This window comes from Agelaius phoeniceus, chromosome 23 (genome assembly GCF_051311805.1).
Source record: "Agelaius phoeniceus isolate bAgePho1 chromosome 23, bAgePho1.hap1, whole genome shotgun sequence".
NCBI lineage: Eukaryota > Metazoa > Chordata > Aves > Passeriformes > Icteridae > Agelaius > Agelaius phoeniceus.
This window is the reverse complement of record NC_135287.1, coordinates 7,116,780-7,135,662: the sequence shown is the minus strand read 5'-3', so window position 1 is coordinate 7,135,662 and position 18,883 is coordinate 7,116,780. Positions and strand designations below refer to the sequence as shown.

The following is an 18,883-nucleotide window of genomic DNA, read 5'->3' as shown; positions in this document are numbered from 1 at the left end:
AGCCCTGGGCAGGGGTTGAAACCCTCCCTGGGGAGGATGTGAGGGGCTTGGGGGCAGCCAGAGCAGGGGAAAAGCAGGATCAGGGGAGACCTCCTGGCTCTCTGCAGCTGCCCAGGAGGACATGGAGACATGGAGGGGAGATGCTGAGTTCAAGCTCGGTATTAGGAGGCATTTTTTAGCCAAAAAGGAGGTAAAACACTGCAAGGGTTCCCTGGAGAGGGGATTTTGTACAATGCCCTGAACACACCCTGACTTCTGCTCAGCCCTGGAGAGCTCAGGCAGCTGCACTGGGTGATGGTGTTGGTCATTTTTAACTGAACTATTCTATAATTCTGATTTTTTTTTTGCCGGTTTGTGGCACTACAAACATCCACAGGGATCAGCCTGGATCCTAGGGAGGAACAGAAACCACAGTGAAACCAGCACAGAGCTCAAACCTTCCTGAGCAGAGAGAGCCCAGAGGCTTCTGGGGCACAATCACAGCTACACCCTTTCTTTTAGCCACAAAGCCCCCAAATACCTGTAAACATCCCCTGCAGGCAGCAGGAATCAGTGCCAGGCACACAAACCTGCAGCCAGGCTGAGAGAGGATCCTGACACTGCCCTGCCTGTGTGAGGGCACTGAACACCTGAGCAGGGGCAGATAAGGGCCCTAATGACAGCTGGGAACAACAATGTTCTCCATTATTCAACAATATTCTCCATTATTCAACAATATTCACCATTATTCAACAATATTCTCCATTATTGAACAATATTCTCATTATTGAACAATATTTTCCATTAGTCAACAATATTCCCCATTACTGAACAATATTCTCAATTATTCAGCACTATTCCCCATTATTTAACAATATTCCCCATTATTTAACAATATTCTCCATTATTGAACAATATTTTCCCCACTGCCCAGGCTGGGCCAGGGTCCAGCAGGAGCTCCCTGACCCCAGTGCCAGCCCAGCCCTGCCCTCCCCTCCCTGGCAGGACCCTGCAGCTTTTCCCCCTCCCACAGAAAGGAAAATTCCTGTGACCTGCAGAGCACCTGAGCCCTCAGGTGAGGGTTTTTACCTGTGTTTGCAACCCCAAACCTCCCAGATTATTAAATTGAGGTGATCTGTCGCACCCTTTCCATCCTAGAACATCCCTTCTCTCCAGGGGTGGGAAAAACGTGTATTTTATGATTGGCTTTTCACAAATATTTTTATAACTCTAATTATAAATTTATAATTTATAAATATAAATTTATAAATTTATAATTTAATTTTATAATTTATAAATATTTTACTTTTAACATTTTAAAAACAAAGGGTTGGTGTTTTTCACAATGGGGAAGCTGATCCAGCTGCTCTCTCTCTCTCTGGGAAAAGCTGCTGGAGAATTTGAGGGGACAAAGGTTCCCCCAGAACTGACAGCCCCAGGTGCCAAGGAGAGGAGCTGAAGAGCCATTTCAAACTCAAACTGGGCTGGCCTGTGCTTATTCTTCACAGAAATGTCATAAATGCTTCCGTTTCCTGTGTTGAAAACCAACAAAAAGAGCTACACTGTACTAATGGCCATTTATTAAATTCATGTCAATTATTAAAGCAAAGGCAGCCTAATGCAGGGGAGTATTTTATCTGGTAGCTGAGATAATAAATCAACTCCTTCCTCCTGATTTTGCTTCACTGCCTTCTGTGAGGGACCAAAACCACTCCAAAAAGCCACTGAAAAGCTGATGTGCTTTGAATTAATTTTATTAAAGCAATGAAAACTCAGGAGCAGCGAGATGAAGGGCACTGGGGAGGGGCTCTGAGGAGCTCAGCTGCTCTGCACGTATTTCATGGAGGAGTTCAGGATGGCCAGGCCATTGAGCTTCCTCAGCTGATGGATGTGCCTGCAGAGACAACAGGGGGACAGCTGGTGACTAAAAATTAAAGTTTTAACCTCTCACTGCTCTGCCCAAGCTTTCAGGGGTGTTTCATTCTATAAATAGTTCAGTATATTCAATATAAAATGTTGAATATAAAATATTCAATATTCTATATATTATATAAAATATAATTTATGTATTTATATAAAATATAATTTATTCATTATAAAACTGGTATTATTATTATTATTAATAATAATAATAATAATAACACAGAGTTAATGCAGATACTCTTAATAGAGTTTCTAGTTATCATTGCCCTCAGAAAGGCACATAAATTACATTCTTCAAATAGGTTAATTTCAGATTAAGAAAACTAAGAAAAGTAAGAGTTTCCCTTCTATCTCTGCTGTTTCAGACAAATCTCAGGGCTGATGTTTTCTCTACTGCTCATTTGGGGTCTACAGACTCCTAACAGGTCTGAATATCCCAAATGAGCAGCATTTCTTCCAGCACAGGTCAATGAACTCCTTGAGAGATGTGGGGACAGAACTGGCACCCCAGGAGCCCTAAAGGGATTTGGGGACAGATCACAAGGGGGAGTTTTGGCCAGAGGAAAGAAATGGAATTCATGGAGTGTTTATCTAAATTAACCCAACAACTCCAGATCTTCCCCTGGTTGCTTTCTCAGGGATAACAGAATAGGGAAATAAAAAATATAACAGAAATCACAGAATAATAATAACAACAAAATAACCAAAAAGGGAAATAACAGAAATGGGAAATTAAGAAAGGGGGTTCTGGGGCTTACCTTGGCTCAGCCACACAGAGCCTGCCCAGGGCAATGGCCGAGTTCTGCTGCACTGAGGTCCTGGCAGCATCACCCCCAGCGTGCCTGAGCAGCAGCTGCACCACCCCAGAGCCCAGCAGGGCCGAGGCAGCCCCGGGCAGCAGCAGGCACTGGCTGAGGCAGAAAGCTGCATTGGCCACGGTCAGCTCATCCCCGGAGCGCAGCAGCGCCAGCAGCAGCCGGAGCCCTGCAGGAGGGAAACTCTGTCAGACACAGCCAGAGCTGCTCCTGGAACCCTGCAGGAGGGGAATCTCGGTTAGACACAGCCAGGGCTGCTCCTGAGACCCTGCAGGAGGGAAATCTCGGTTAGATACAGCCGCAGCAGCACCTGGAACCCTGCAGGAGGGAAACTCTGTCAGACACAGCCAGGGCTGCACCTGGAACCCTGCAGGAGGGAAACTCTGTCAGACACAGCCAGGGCTGCACCTGGAACCCTGCAGGAGGGGAATCTTGGTCAGACACAGCCAGAGCTGTACCTGGAACCCTGCAGGAGGGAAACTCTGTCAGACACAGCCAGGGCTGCACCTGGAACCCTGCAGGAGGGAAACTCTGTCAGACACAGCCAGAGCTGTACCTGGAACCCTGCAGGAGGGAAACTCTGTCAGACACAGCCAGGGCTGCTCCTGGAACCCTGCAGGAGGGAAACTCTGTCAGACACAGCCAGGGCTGCTCCTGGAACCCTGCAGGAGGGGAATCTCGGTTAGACACAGCCAGGGCTGCACCATCAGCACCTGGAACCCTGCAGGAGGGGAAATCTCGGTTAGACACAGCCAGGGCTGCACCTGGAACCCTGCAGGAGGGAAACTCTGTCAGACACAGCCAGGGCTGCACCTGGAACCCTGCAGGAGGGAAACTCTGTCAGACACAGCCAGGGCTGCTCCATCAGCACCTGGAACCCTGCAGGAGGGGGAATCTCTGTCACACACAGCCAGAGCTGCTCCAGCTGTGACTCTGGTGCTGTTTGCCTGGAAAAGCTGGGGAAAAAGGGGATTTCATGGTGGTTTCAGCAGCCAGGAGCTGCCTCAGCTCCTCTTGGCCAGAGATCTCTCTCACAGAGAGCTGAAGGTGCCACATCACAGAATCACAGAATCACAGAATCACAGAATCCCAGAATGGTGAGGTTGGAAGAGACCTCTAAGATCATCGAGCCCAACCTGTGCCCTCACACCTCAACCAGACCATAGCACCCAGTGCCATGTCCAGTCTATTTTTAAACACATCCAGAGATGGTGATTCCAGCACCTCCCTGGGAACAGCATTCCAGTGCTTTATTATTAACTGCCTTAAAGCAGAGATGCTGCTGTGGAGAGAACAGCTCGAAAAAGGAACATAAAAAAAGCTGAGACATTGTTGTGGAGAGAATAGCTGGAAAAATGAACATAAAAAAGCTTCCTGTGCATCCAGAGCTACCAAAGCTCAGCTGGGAGCTGCCCCTAAGGATGGCAGAGTTTTGGCTTCTGACACCTGAGAACAGCAGCAACATCTCAGGCCAGAATCCTGAACACTCAGAGGTCACTGAACATGGGCTGGATAAATCCAGGACGAGAGGGAGAAACAGCCCCCAGCCCTGGAAATCAGGGCTTATATTAATAGGAAATGACCAGTTTCACTTACTTTTATCCCCCTTCAGCAGCTCTTCCTGAGCTCTCTTGCTGCTCTTGGTGCAGACGGAAAGGGTCTTTATGGCATAGCTGGAAGTGAGCTGTCCCCCAGCCTGAAGGGGCAAACACAGGGAGTAAAAAACCCAGAGAGCAAAAAACCCAGGGAGCAAAAAACCCAGTGAGCAAAAATCCCAGTGAGCAAAAAACCCAGGGAGCAAAAATCCCAGTGAACAAAAAACCCAGTGAGCAAACAAAGTGGGCAAACCCAGGGGCACACTCAGCTAAATAAAAACCTTCACAGGGCATTGATCTCAGGGTGAACATGAGCTGAGAATCACAGAAATCTCATTTAATTCCTGCCAGTAATGAACACACAGCATTCCCTGGGTCTCTGCAGGCCAATCCTTTTCAAATCAGCTCCCCTTGACAAAGAGCCCCGTGCCACAGATTTTTTTCTAGACTAACTTGCTCTGCATAAACACCTGCTGGGCACAGATATACATCAAAATTAAAGAAATAAAATTAAAGAATAATTAGAATTAAGAATTAAAAAAAAATTAAGAAGAAAGAATTAGAGGAAAAAAGAAATGAAAAAAATTAAAGAAAAAAATTAAAGAAGAATTAGAATTAAGAATTTTTTTTAAAAAATGTAAGAAGAAAGAATTAAAGAAAAAATTAAAAGAAAAAAGTTAAAGAAAAAAATTAAGAATTAGAATTAAGAATTTTTTTAAAATTTAAGAAGAAAGGAAAAAATAAATGAAAAAAGATTAAAGAAAAAAATTAAAGAATAATTAGAATTAAGAACGAAAAAATTTTAAGAACAATTAAAGAAAAAATTAAAATAAAAAATTAAACAAAAACATTAAAGAAGAATTAGAATTAAGAATTTTTAAAAAATTTAAAATGAACCCTGGAAGCAGTGTTACAATGGACAAGGATGCAGACACAGCCTCCAGGGAAAGGAGGATAAAGCCAGGGGGAGGTAGATTTGCTCAGGGGACACTGCAGGCAGAAATAAAGGAAGTTGGATTTACTTTCAAGAATTTGAGCATTTTCTTCACCACTCCTGCTCCCACCACCTCCTGCACGGCTGAGGGGGACGCAGGCAGGACACGGCTCAGCACTCCAGTGGCTCTCTAAGCCAGGGGGAAAGAGAGAGAAACAAAACAAAACTTTTATTAGTCCAGGCAGCTTAATTGGTTTGTTCTTGCATGGTAAAACTGAAGTAATTCAAGTGCTGGAAGGAGAAATTCACAGGAATTAAGGAAATCCCAGAATTGCAGAGTCTAACAAAGAACATCTTCAGGATGTGGCTTTTTTGGAAACTGAGCACAGCAGAGCTTCAGCACAGGGAGAGAGGAACCCAAACTGGGACCCTGGGTGTTCATTCATTAAAAAATAAAAACACAAACTCCTGGTAGAGAGCAGAGGCACTGAGAGAGGTGGAACAGCTCAGAGCAGCTCCTGGGAGCTCAGGAAGGGACTCAGAGCCCCCATCTGCCCCTGCCTGCAGGAGCTGCTCTCCCTGAGTCCACCCCATTCCAGCTGTAAATCCCACACAAGAACTGCAAAGGGAAACAGCTCAACACCCAAACTGCTCTGGCTGCTCTGCTTCTCCGCTGATTTTTAAAGGGTTTCACACTGAAATGGTTTTTAAGAGCTTCTATGAAGCAGATTTCAAGGGAACCTTGAAAACCTCCTGCATCAAACCATATAAAAATGATTATAAAAGTGGTTTGTTATTTCTTTATTGCTATTAGGAATGTTTTAGGCTTCAAAGCCTCCTGCACAGGGCAGAAGTTGGCTCTGAGGAGCTCAGGAGAGCCAAACCCAGCTTTGGTGAGTGACTTACTGTGACAATCCTTCCGTCCTGGTGGCTGAGCAGAGCCAGGCACCTGCCACTGATGGGCACAGCAAAGTCCTGGAAAACACAGGGGAAAATCAGGGGGAAAATGGGGAAAACACAGGGGAAAATCAGGGGGAAAATGGGGAAAACACAGGGGAAAATCAGGTGAAACACAGGGGAAAATCAGGGGGAAAATGGGGAAAACACAGGGGAAACACAGGGGAAACTCAGGGGGGAAATGGGGGAAACTCAGGGGAAAATCAGGGGAAAATCAGGGGGAAAATGGGGAAAACACAGGGGAAACAATACAGGGAAAAGTCAGGGAAAAGTCAGGAGAAAGGGGAAAGTCAGGGGAAAGTCAGGGGAAAGTCAGGGGAAATAACACAGGGAATACTCAGGGAAAAATACACAGGGAAAACACAGGGGAAACTCAGGGAAAACAGGGAAAACAACACAGGGAAGAAAACACGGAATACTCAGGGGAAAGTCAGGAAAGAAAACATAGAGAAGAAAACACAGGGAATATTCAGGGAAAAGATAGGGGAAACTCAGGGAAATCTCAGGGAAAACTGAGCTGGGAGGGCTGGAGCAGAAATGGGTCCAAGGCCAAAGGAATGCCCTGGAGCTCAGGGGACAGCAGGAGTCAGCAGCTCTGCAGCAACCTGGGAACTCCTGATGGGATCCTGAGCTTTGGAAAATTGGGAATGTGGAACCAGGACCTCAGAACACGGCACAGCTGGAGAGGGATTCCAAACAAAACATTGACACCACCACAGAAAGATCATTTGTGCACTCGACACTGGTTTTTCCTCATGGCTGTTTATATATTGGAGGTGGTGGCAGAGGAGAAAATCCTGAAGCTTTTTTCACTTCCCAGCCTACTTAAATTATCACCCACCCTTAAAAACAACCTGCAACACTGTAATTTTTATTTTTTTTTAAATTCCCAGAGGTTTCTTACCTGGATGGTGCCGTTGGATTCAAGCAGCAGGTTCATCATCAGCCCCAGGACTGCAAACACACAGTCCTGGTACCCAGGGCTGGCATCAGGGCTCCCATCCTGGCACAGAGCAGCAGAATCAGCACCCAGGGCAGGACAGGCCCTTCCTGGGGCAGCTCCAGGGCAGGAAAGGTTCTGGGAGGAGCAGAGCTGAGGCCACCCCACGACACCAACCCACGTGTGGCACCCAAAGCTGCACCCCAAAGCTGCACCCCAAACCTGGGATGTTTGGGGCGTCACAAAGATCCTTCCCACCCCATGAACCTTCGGGGTTTGGGGACTGTGCTCACAGCACAGCCTCCTCTGGAAGGTGCTACAATCCTGGAATTTTAAACTGTCTGTGCTGAAGAATTTAAAACTAGAATTTCAAACTTTCTCTGCTGAAGAACTTTAAAGTAGAATTTTAAACTTTCTGTGCTGAAGAAATTTAAACTAGAATTTTAAACTTCATGCGCTGAAGCATTTTAAAGTAGAATTTTAAACTTTGTGCGCTGAAGAATTTTAAAGTAGAATTTCAAACTTTCTGTGCTGAAGAATTTTAAACAAGAATTTCAAACTTTATGTGCTGAAGAATTTCAAACAAGAATTTCAAACTTTCTGTGCAGAAGAATTTGAAACTTTCAGTGCTGAAGAATTTCAAACTAGAACTTTAAACTCTTGGTGCTGAAGAATTTTAAACAAGAATTTCAAACTTTCTGTGCAGAAGAATTTGAAACTCAGTGCTGAAGAATTTAAAACAAGAATTTCAAACTTTCTGTGCAGAAGAGTTTGAAACTTTCTGTGCTGAAGAATTTAAAACTAGAATTTGAAACTTTCTGTGCTGAAGAGCACAGACCCACAAGGAAATCCTTTATTTGACCTGAGGCTGTAGAAAAAGCTGCCAGCAGGACGGGGCCACTGTGAAGGGACATGGCTGAGGGGGGCAGCTCTGAGACCTCCCCCAAACCCCATTCAGAGGGAAGGGCTCAGGGCTGGGAGGGGCGCAGACAGACAGACAGACAGGGGGAGGGCTGGGGATTCCCTTTACCAGCAGCAGCTCCAGGCAGGCCTGCCAGCACTCCCTGCTCTGAGCCAGCTGTGCCCTCAGCCCAACATCTGCACAGAGCCTGCCCAGCACGGCCAGGGCACGGGCCAGGGCTGCCCAGGGCACCTGCCTGGCACACGCCTGCCTGGCACACACCTGGAAACACAGCAAGGCAAGGCAAAGTCAGCACAAACCAGCAAACAGGACATGTGTGTGTGTGTGTGAGTGTGTGTGTGTCTGTGTGTGTGTGTGTGTGTGTGAGTGTGTGTGTGTGTGTGTGTGTGTGCCACCCCCTGGCACTCCAGGGCTGCCCAGGGCACCTGCCTGGCACACACCTGGAAACACAGCAAGGCAAGGCAAAGTCAGCACAAACCAGCAAACAGGACATCCCTGTGTGTGTGTGTGTGTGTGAGTGTGTGTGCCACCCTCTGGCACTCCAGGAGCTCTCTGGTGAACCCCAGCTGCCCAAAGTTTGCAGATTTCCCTCATTTTCACTTTGTCTTCAAGGCAGGATCAGCCCCAAGCAGCACTGTGTGTGTGTCACCCCTCTGGCCATGGAGAATGGCACTCCAGGAGCTCTCTGATCAACCCCAGCTGCCCAAAATTTGGAGATTTCCCTCATTTTCACTTTATTTTCAAAGCAGAATCAGCCCAAACCACCAGCAAACAGCACCTCTGGGTGTGTGTGCCACCCTCTGGCACTCCAGGCGCTCTCTGGTGAGCCCCAGCTGCCCAAGGTGTCACAGTCATATTTTTTGGAAAAAATCCCTTTGCCCAGCACACACAAGAACAAACTGGAAATACAAAATCAGATCTCCCCTACCTGCAGCTGGGTGAATAAAGGTGAAACAGCCGTGGAGAGCGTGGCCCGACACTGGGCTTGGAACCTGTTGGGGGATAAAGAACCAAAGTTTTAGTCAAAAAACACAGCTAAAAGCAAGAGAGGAGCAATGGAAACCTCTCAGTAAGCTCACAGCAGAGGTGGCCAACAGCCTGTCCCTGGCTCATTTCACACAGCTTCAGAGAAATGAATGAGGAATTTAAATAAATTACCTTTCCTCCCCACTTAAGTCAGACAGGATGTTCATGGCACTATCAGCCCTTGCATCAGTGCACTTGACAAATGCCATCAAAATCTGCAGCCATCTGGTGTTAAAATAATATAGAAAAAAAAACAACCAAAAATTGGTGTCAGCCTTGGTTTAATCATTAAAGATCAAAATTGGATTTTTTTAGGTTGTTGGTATTTGAAGCCACAGTTAAATCTGCCTTTTTAAGCACCCTCTGAGATGTGGCTCATTCCTTTCACCTTTCCTCCCAAGGAAAATGGACAATGAGCACCCATTATTGCTCCAAAGCAGTAAATGGGCATTTCTCAGGGGGAGGAAGCAGCAGGACAAGGGACAAAGGCAATGGGGTTTCCTCCCCACTCAGTGAGCCATGGCAACACTAAATAACCCCAGAATCCCAATTTTTAAATGAGGAGAGGCTCAGCTGCAATCCAGGAGATTTTAGAGGCACCAGGGCGAGCTCTGCCTGAGAGCTACAGGGGTTTGGAGGAGGGGACTCCAAATTACAGGAACTCATTTAAAATCCTTTATTTCGGACATCAGAACACCCAACTCCCACTTCTGCCAGGCCAGGCCTGTCCCCAAGGGGCAGAAGCCTCAGTGCCACTGGGTCCCCTCAGGAATTCACAGAATTCACAGAATTCACAGAATTCCCAGAATGACCAGGTTGGGAGAGACCTCAAAGATCATCAAATCCAACCCAGCCCCAACAAAACCTCATCTAAACCCTGGCCTCCAGTGCCACATCCAGGCTTTGTTAAACACCCCCAGGGATGGTGACTCCACCATTCCCATTCCCTGGGCATTCCCAAAATTCCCCCAAATTCACAGAAGTCACAGAATTCAGAGAATTCACAGAATCACTGGGTTGGAAGAGACCTCAAAGATCATCAAATCCCAAAGATCATCAGCCCCAGCACCTCACTAAACCCTGGCCCCCAGTGCCACATCCAGGCTTTGTTAAACACCCCCAGGGATGGGCACTCCACCACCTCCCTGGGCAGAACATTCCAGAACTTTATTTCCCTTTCTGTAAACAACTTTTCCCCAACACCCAGCCTGTATTTCCCTCAGTGCAGCTCGAGGCTGTGTGCTCTGGCTCTGTCAGGCCCTGCAGGCAGAGCCCAGCCTTTGAGGAGCTGTGCAGAGCCATGAGGGCACCCTGAGTCCCCTTTGTTCCCCTGAGCTGGGCCAGCTCTGAGCCCTGCCTGGAGCTTTCCCTGCTGCTCTCACCTGCTCAGGTCCTGCCTGCCCAGCAGCCTCCGGCCCCCCTCGTGCTCAGAGTAGAGGGAGATCAGTGCCAGGGCCTCCCTCTGGATCTGGGCTGTGCCACAGGACAGCAGCTCCGGCAGCTGGGCACCCACCTCGGCCTGGGCCAGCAGCACACGCTGGTTTTCCTCTGGAAAGGGACAGAAAATCTCTGCAATGTCCCTCATCGGCCTCCTTGTTTCATTTATTTTATTTTTTTCTGCATGAATATTTTATTTGGCATCAGCTGAACCCCACAAGCCAACACAATGTTCTGCATTTCCACTTTAGCGCCCACCCCAGCCCATCTCTCACTCACGTGGGTATTCCCTAAAAACAGAGGCAGGTACCTGCCCAAGCGCTGTGGATTGATAATTCTAAATAAATTCAGCCTTCTCTTCTGTAAAACTCTGCTTTTTGCAGGTGTAACTACTTAAAACAGAGAAAACTCTGCAAGGGGTATTATCTTAGGAGCAGCAAAAATCCCAGGGAATTTACTGCCCACCCCTTGGGTGGATTGGAAATGTTCAGAGAGTGGAAATTCCATCCTGCACCCAACACCTCCTCTGACCTGCAAAACTTGGGTTCCAACCACGCCTGGATGGATGCAGGTGCTCTGGGAGAGGGGTGGCCATGCCCAGCCCCAGCCCCAGCCCAGAAATGCCAAATGAATCCCACATTAATTAACAGGGATGAGGGGGATTCCTTTACCATTGCCAGCACAGGCAGCTTGCCACAGCAGCAGAAGGGAAACACAGAGCTCCACCTCAGCAGGGCTTTTGCTCTCTGCACAGAAGGCCCTGGATGGGAAAAGTCAGCTTGTGGACAGAGCAAAGGGTGGCTCAAACCACGGGAAATATCCAGGGAATGGGGATTTGTACATGGTTCACCCCTCAGGTCTGTCTGCAGCCCCCACCCAAAATATGGATGAACTAAAAAAACCCAAAATATGGAAGCTAAAAAGTGCCAGGAGCACCCAAATATTCCCTGGTGCCCAAGCCCAGCCCCAGGGGTGCCCCCTGAGCCTTCACATGTTCTTTCCCACTCAGATTTTCCTGCACAGCTGCCCTCAGCACCAGGGATGGGAGAAGTGCCCAGCCAGAGCAGACACCACCAGCAACCCAGGGCTTCTCCTCCTGCATCTGAGGGAGCACTGTCTGTGCCACAGGCAGGTACAAGTGCCTCCATTCACACACTCAAATCTGGCATTTCATCCCCCTCTGATCGGTCCAGCTGCATTTCAAGGGCTGGTTCTGTTTCTTGAAAACAATATTGCATTTCCCCAGGCTGGAGAGGCCCTCGGGGAGCTCTCACCCTCTGACAGCCTCGTTGCTCAGGATACTGAAGCCATTGTTTGTCCTGAAGAGCGTCTGCCCAGTGCCTGCAAGAGCACAGACAAACTCAGCTGGGCCACAGCCAGGCAGGCTCCTGCTCTTCCTGAGCAGTGCTAAAAGAAAAGGTCACAGCAGCAGCAGCTCTGGGGAAAAACATCCCTGGGAATGGGGGAGAATTCAGGGAGGAGGGAAGGAGGAGTGGTTCTGAAGCTGAAAATTGCTCTGGTTCATGCCTGGTGCTGTTGGGTTCAAGTGAAAGAATTATTAATTATATTAATTATATTATATTATATTAATTATATTACATTATATTGTATTATATTAATTATATTATTTATAGTTATTATATTAATTATATTATATTAATTATATTATATTAATTATATTATTCAGGAAGGCTGAAACACAAAATTGGCTTTGTAACTCAATGGGCTTTAACAAAGAATTACAAATATTTAGAAACAAACATTGCAAATTACAAATATTACAAATATTTATGAATTACAAATATTTACAGACAAGTGAGACCCCAAATCCCCAAGGACTCTCAGCAGCTCAGCTACAGCATCAGTCTGATGCTAAAAGGTGCTGTAAACACCCAGTGGCCAAGCTGAAATATCCACCATTGCCAGTTTTGTGTTTGAAATCCAGGAACAGTTACTGGGCTGTATCCACTAATATCCTTTAAAAGCTGCTGCCCTGCCCTCCTCTGCCTGGCTTACACCTCCCAGAATCAACAACAATTAACAAAATGAACATTTTGCAGCAAAGACTCACAAGAGCTCACGGCTCCTGCCAGCAGCACCACGGCCCCTGTGTAGTAGGGGAGGTCGTGGCCAGGGCGGCGGAGCCTCTGCAGCAGCTCCTGGATGGGCAGAGCAGCCACGCTCCCGGCCTGGAGCTCCCTCTGCGCTCTCTGCTCCTCCCTCAGCCTCTGCTCCTCCAGCCTGGCCTCGGCCACGCACTCTGAGAGGGGGACGGGGGACGGGAGGGTCCCCAGCAGCAGGGGAGAGAACAGAATTGGCTTTAAGTTCTCAGAAGGCTTATATATTATAATATTATATTAATTATTATATATATATATTAACTATATTATAGTAATTATATTATATTATATTATATTATATTATATTATATTATATTATATTATTATAATTATATTATATTTTTCTATATAAAATATATATAATATATAATTATACATTATATAATTCATAATATGATAGAATGTAATGTAATATAATGTAATGTAATATAATATAATATAATATAATAATATATGTCTATATATAATTAATATAACATAACATCATAATATAATATAATATAATATAATATAATATAATATAATATAATATAATATAATATAATATAATATAATGTAATGTAATGTAACATAACATAACATGATAAGATAATGATATACTAAAACTATACTAAAGAAAAAGAAAGGAGACATCAGAAAGCCCGAAAGGAATGAATAATTAAAAACCCATGACTGCCCAGAGAGTCTGAACACAGCTGGACTGGGATTGGCCATTAATTAAAAACAATTCACATGTTTTGTAAACAATTCTCCAAATCACATTCCAGAGGAGCAAAACAGGGAGAAGCTGAAGCTTCCCAGGAGAAGAAATCCTGGCCAATGGATTTTTCATGAAATATCACAGTGGCAGGAGGTGACAGGGAAACCAAGTGTGGCAGGGAAGCTCTGCTCCCCCTTCAGCAGATAACACAGGTGAAAAGATCTATTTCTCACCTTTAAAGAGGTTTTCCTTCTGGGGATCAATCTGCAGCATCTTCTCATAGCACTGCCTGGACTGCAGGGGGACAAAAAGGGCTCTGAGTTGCAGCTGGAAACAGGAATCAGTGATAGCAATGATATCCCAGTCAGATCCCAAAGGTTTCTGGGGCCACAGCCCTTAATAAATGGGAAAAGTAACATTTATGGGGACACAGATGGCAAAACTCCCAAAAAAGCCAGATATTCTCAGTCCCTACATCTGCCTGCTGTTGCAAATTCAAAGGGAATTTTCCAGTAAAACCCAAGGAGCAAAGAATCAGAGTTCCTGGAAAACAGGAACTGAGGCATGGCATGGAACTCTGTCCCTCTCACCCCCCAAAGCAGAACAAAATGTGGGCCCAGGGCCCCAGGATTCACCCAGCTCACCTCAGAGAAGTGCTGCAGGGCCAGGTGAGCCTTCCCCATGAGGAAATAGGCCTTCAGGCAGTTCTTATTGCACTGAGGTAAACCAGAAATTATTATGAGTTATGTCTTCAGAACATTTCAGCCTTTCAGTATGTTTTCTAGCATTCTGATTACTAATAATTAATTATTCAAATTCTGATTATTAGTAGAGCTGCCCAAAGCAAAGATCAGGGTGTTTATACCATTTATTAGTGGTGGCTAATATTTTTATGCTGAATTATTGCCCACAGAAAACCAAAAACCACAGGCTTGAGGTGAGGACAGAAAGCAGGGTTTCCAAAAGGTGATTATTTTCCAGTTAATTTGAGACAAAAAATATGGATTTCTGTAAATAATGCTGATTTTAGGGGTCTTTTCTACGTGGCAATTGTGGAATTACCTTTAATGCCCACTCACAGTCACTGATGGCTTTCTCATACTCATGGAGCTTCAGGTAGGCCTGAAATAAACAGAAAAAAAGTCCAGGCAGAAGAATTGGAATCCTTTAAGCAATTTCTGCTCACTGTTGCACAAACACTGGCTAATTAAAAAGAATAAAATGAGGCTGCTGATTGGCCTGGCCATTGATTTTGCAGGGTAATTTCCATTCTTAACTCGTCTGCCATCTCCCTGGATGTTCTAATTTAGAATCAATGGAATAGAATTCTAAATGACACACAAACATACAGAGTGCACAAGGCAAACAGAGACTGCAAAGCAAATATTTCACTCTGCAGTTATAGAAGTGATTCTTGGAAAATAATAATTTTTATGTAATAATATAATATAATATAATATAATATATTAAAATATATCTATTATCTAATATATCTAATATATCTATAATATATAATATAGAGTATAGGATATAGAATATAGAATACAGAATACATATTATACAATATATATAATAGATACAATATATATAATATATATAGTATATAGTGTATAGTATATACTACATACTATATATTATATAGTATATATTACCTATTATATATAATATATAGTATATAGTATATTATTAATATATAGTGTTATTATATTATATATACTATAAATAATATTTATTATTTTATTTTTTTATTGATAATAAAAAATGCAGAGTATTTGAATCAAACTGGGAATTGGAAGGATTTTCCCTCACTTGCTGTGCAGGAGCAGGGGTTCACCACACCCAAGGGGTGTAACAGAACAATGGTTTGGGCTTTTACCCTGGCACAGCCACACAAAACCCAGCCAGAAGTGGCTCCTGCCCTGGCACTGACCTGGGCCCTGTTTGTGTAGAGCTCCTGCTTGTCCCTCAGCTTCTCCAGCCCCTCTGAGTACCTCTGGATGGCCAGAGCAAAGTCTCCTGCCCTGAAGGCTTCGTTGCCCTGCTCCTTCAGGGCTGAGAGCAGCAGAGTGCATTGAGAACAGCAACAATGTCCATCAGTATTTAATTTATTTCATCCCCCAGTGGGACTGAGCAGGCAGAGCCAGGCTCTCCTGCTGGAACAGCCCCAGGGTTCCAGCCCAGCTATTATTGCCATTATTGCCATTATTTCCATTATTTCCATTATTTCCCTGCAACCATTCCCCTTCCAGAGGAAGAACTGAGTGTTCCCTTCCCCTCCCAGCATCCCAGACCAGCTCCACCACCTGAGATCGTGCAGAGCACCAGGAGCAGCAGCTCTGAGGAGCCCTGAGCCCGTCCCAGGGCTCAGACGAGCCCAGCTGTGCCTCCCCCAGCCCCTGGCAGGGGTTTCTGGAGCTGCTCTCAGCAGTCACCGTTTGCCAGCTGCTCATTCCTCCTCCTCCTCTGCGCCCGTTCCTTGGCATCCTTCTCCAAAGCTGCCAGGAAGCCATCTTCCAAAGAGCAGAGTTGGTGGCATTTTAGAGGGGAAAAAGAAGAGCAAACTTCATTAAAATAGTGAAAAAAACCAGTAATTCCCAGGGTACTTCTGAGTCATTTCTTAATAAAAGCCAGCACCAAGGGGCCGTTTCAGCAATTCAAGTGGAAGTGGCTGAGAGGCTGTCACAGCCAAGGATGATGCCACCCCTGAGGAGCTGCACACCTGCCTTGCTCCTCCCCGGGGCCACACAAACAGGTTCGCTTTGAAATTCACAGTAAAAAGTGTAAAAAGATGAGGAGCCAGAAGAGAACAAGGCTCCCACCTGTGGAAAACACAGCCACGCTGCTGAGACCTCGAGTGTGCTCCTGGGTGTGACTGAATTTTGGTTACAGACGCCAGGAAAAGGGGCGGAATCAGCTCTTGCATGAGCTCCATCCCTGCTGGAACTGGTTTTAGAGCTTGGTTTTAGACAGGAGCAGTGTCCTACCTGCATCTGCTGCCTGCACCCTCGGCGTGCCCTGGAAGAACAGAAACAGAGCTCAAATGGTTTGGGAAAAGCCACAAATGGTTTGGGAAAAGCCCCAGCAGCGCAGGGACACTTGGCTGGGCTGCACAAAGCCACAGCAGCATCAGGAATGTCTGAAACCCCCAGCCTGACAGCAGGAGCACCAGTTTGACATTTAAACAAAAAATGGTAAAGATTTGATAAATTCTGGCAGTCCTGGGAAGTTCCCATCTGTGTCTTTAACCCGGACTGAGCCCAGCCTTAATTCCAGAGGGAGAAGCCCTTACAGAAGTGTTGATGAGTGTTCTGTTCACCGTGGTCCTGCACTCCTCCTCCTCCTCCTCCTCCTCCCTGCTGGCCCCTTGCTCTCGGAGCCTTTTCTCTGTCTCAGCAATGGCTTTTTCCTGCACTGCTGAGTCCGGGGACTTCAGGTCTTGCAGCAAATTGGCTAAAAAATCACAGAAAAATCCCAGATAAAATAAATGTACACATAGGACTTCAAACGTGGAAGCACCGGGAGTTCAGGTGGCACCTGCTCTGAAGGCAGTGCTGACCAGGATGGCTTTTACCATAAAACCACTGAATCCCAGGGTGGTTTGGGGTGCAAAAGACCCTAAAACCCACCCAGTCCCATGGGAAGGGACCCCTCCCATAGGCCGGGATGCTCCAGCGTGGCCTTGGGCACTTGGAATAAACAGAAACTTTCCCAGGGTGGATTTCGTGTCACTTTAAGGACAGAAACCTGCAGTTTCTGCAAACAATAATGAAATCCACAGAAACAAGCGGCACTTCGAATAAACAGAAACTTTCCCAGGGTGGATTTGCCGTCATTTTCAGGACAGAAACCTGCAGTTTCCGTCACTTTCGGGAGCCCCCTGCAGTTTCTGTCACCATTACCGAAATGCACAGAAGGAAGCGGCTCTCAGCGTCCCAAATAAAGGCGAGAGCCCCTCCGAGCCCCCGGCAAACACCGAACAAACCGAACCGGCCGGGGCACAGCGGGGATTTGCCCCTTTCCCTCCGATGTTCCGCCGTCCTCGGCCCCGCTCCTGGCTCCCCTTCCCCGGCTGTCCCCTCGGTGTCCCCGCGCTGTCCCCGCGCCCCTCCGGCCACTCACTGACATCGTCCACGCGGCGCAGGAAGCGCTGGAAATCCGCCTCGGTGTCCTTGTCGCGCAGCATGGCCGGGGGACACCGGGGGGACAGAGAGGGGACACAGACGGGACACAGAGAGGGGACACAGAGGGGACACTGACGGGACACCGAGGGGACACCGAGGGGCAGCGGGAGCCGCCGGGGCCGAGCTCGAACCCGCGGCGCCGTTGCCAGGGGAACGCGCCGGACGCGGCACCCGAGGGTGGGCGCGGCGATGCAAATGAAAAGCGGGGGTTATGCAAATAAGAACGGTCGCGCTATTTAAATTAAATGGGCGCGGTTATGCAAATGAGCCGGTAGTTTGGCGGGAAAGCGGCAGGTCCGTGCCGAATCCCGGGGTTATCCCGGCTGGAAAGGGGCTCCGGCAGCACCGAGCGCTCCCTGTGTCCGTCCCCACCTTGTCCCCAGCCCAGAGCTCCGGCGCCACGTCCGGGCCATCCCGGGCACATCCAGGGACGGGCACCTCAATCCCCCCGGGCAGCCCCTGCCCATGGTTCAACCTTTCACGGAGCAATTCCTGCCGATGTCCAGCCTGAGGCTCGTCCCGATTTTTATGCCAGACTCGGGCTGTTTTCCTGTTGCGATCTCCTGAAAGGCTTCCCGGCTCTCTGCGAGGCGGCGGCGATGGAAGCAGTCGGCCACCGCAGGGAGCCCGAGCACCGCGGAGCTGCGCTGCCTGGGATGGCCATTCCTGGTACAAACCCATCCCGGGATGGCCATTCCCGGTACAAACCCATCCCCGGATGGCCATTCCCGGTACATTCCCGGTACAAACCCATCCCCGGATGGCCATTCCCGGTACATTCCCGGTACAAACCCATCCCCGGATGACCATTCCCGGTACATTCCCGGTACAAACCCATCCCGGGATGGCCATTCCCGGTACAAACCCATCCCGGGATGGCCATTCCCGGTACAAACTCATCCCCGGATGGCCATTCCCGGTACATTCCCGGCACAGGCTCAGCCCGGGATGGCCATTCCCGGTACAAACCCATCCCGGGATCGCACATTCTGCACAGGGACAGGGACAGCTCACCCTGAGGCTGCTGCGGCTCCAGGAGCCGCCAGCCCAGCCTCATCCATTGCCCATCCATTGCCCACTTCCCCATCCATCCTCATCAGCTGGAGATGGAATCCTGAGGTGCCAGAAAGGTGCTGAGCTCCGCAGGCAGCCAGAGACCCCCATCCCTTCCACCCCTTGGCTGTAGGAACAGGCAGCATATCCCTTGTCCTTGTAGGAACAGCCAGGATACCCCTTTTCCTTGTAGGAACAAAAAGGATACCCCTTTTCCTCGTAGGAACAGACAGCTGGAATGGACAGAGCACTGCCCCTCACAGCTGGAATGGACAGAGCACTGCCCCTCACAGCTGGAATG

The 18,883-nt window shown here is 47.5% G+C and overlaps 1 protein-coding gene across 4 annotated transcripts; it reads right to left on the bottom strand.

Moving 5' to 3' along the window:
* Positions 1-1,717: 1,717 nt before the first annotated feature.
* Positions 1,718-18,225, bottom strand: TTC12 (tetratricopeptide repeat domain 12). Of its 4 annotated transcripts, XM_077189996.1 has the most exons (21): positions 17,468-18,224; positions 16,638-16,798; positions 16,333-16,363; positions 15,781-15,858; positions 15,279-15,400; positions 14,411-14,470; positions 13,993-14,064; positions 13,582-13,642; positions 12,600-12,788; positions 11,803-11,869; positions 11,200-11,288; positions 10,474-10,639; positions 9,224-9,316; positions 8,994-9,057; positions 8,174-8,326; positions 7,108-7,206; positions 6,153-6,221; positions 5,335-5,436; positions 4,314-4,413; positions 2,661-2,886; positions 1,718-1,873 (listed from the first exon to the last, which is right to left on the bottom strand). In XM_077189996.1, the coding sequence occupies exons 1-21, from the start codon at positions 17,529-17,531 to the stop codon at positions 1,798-1,800; spliced, it is 2,142 nt and encodes a 713-aa protein (XP_077046111.1). In that variant the 5' UTR covers positions 17,532-18,224; the 3' UTR covers positions 1,718-1,797. The 4 variants fall into 4 exon arrangements, with proteins under 4 accessions (XP_077046111.1, XP_077046113.1, XP_077046114.1 ...); XM_077189998.1 differs by lacking the exon at positions 12,600-12,788 and having other exon boundaries at positions 17,468-18,225; XM_077189999.1 differs by lacking the exons at positions 15,279-15,400; positions 17,468-18,224 and having other exon boundaries at positions 15,652-15,858; positions 16,638-16,741.
* Between the last annotated feature and the right edge of the window lie 658 nt (positions 18,226-18,883).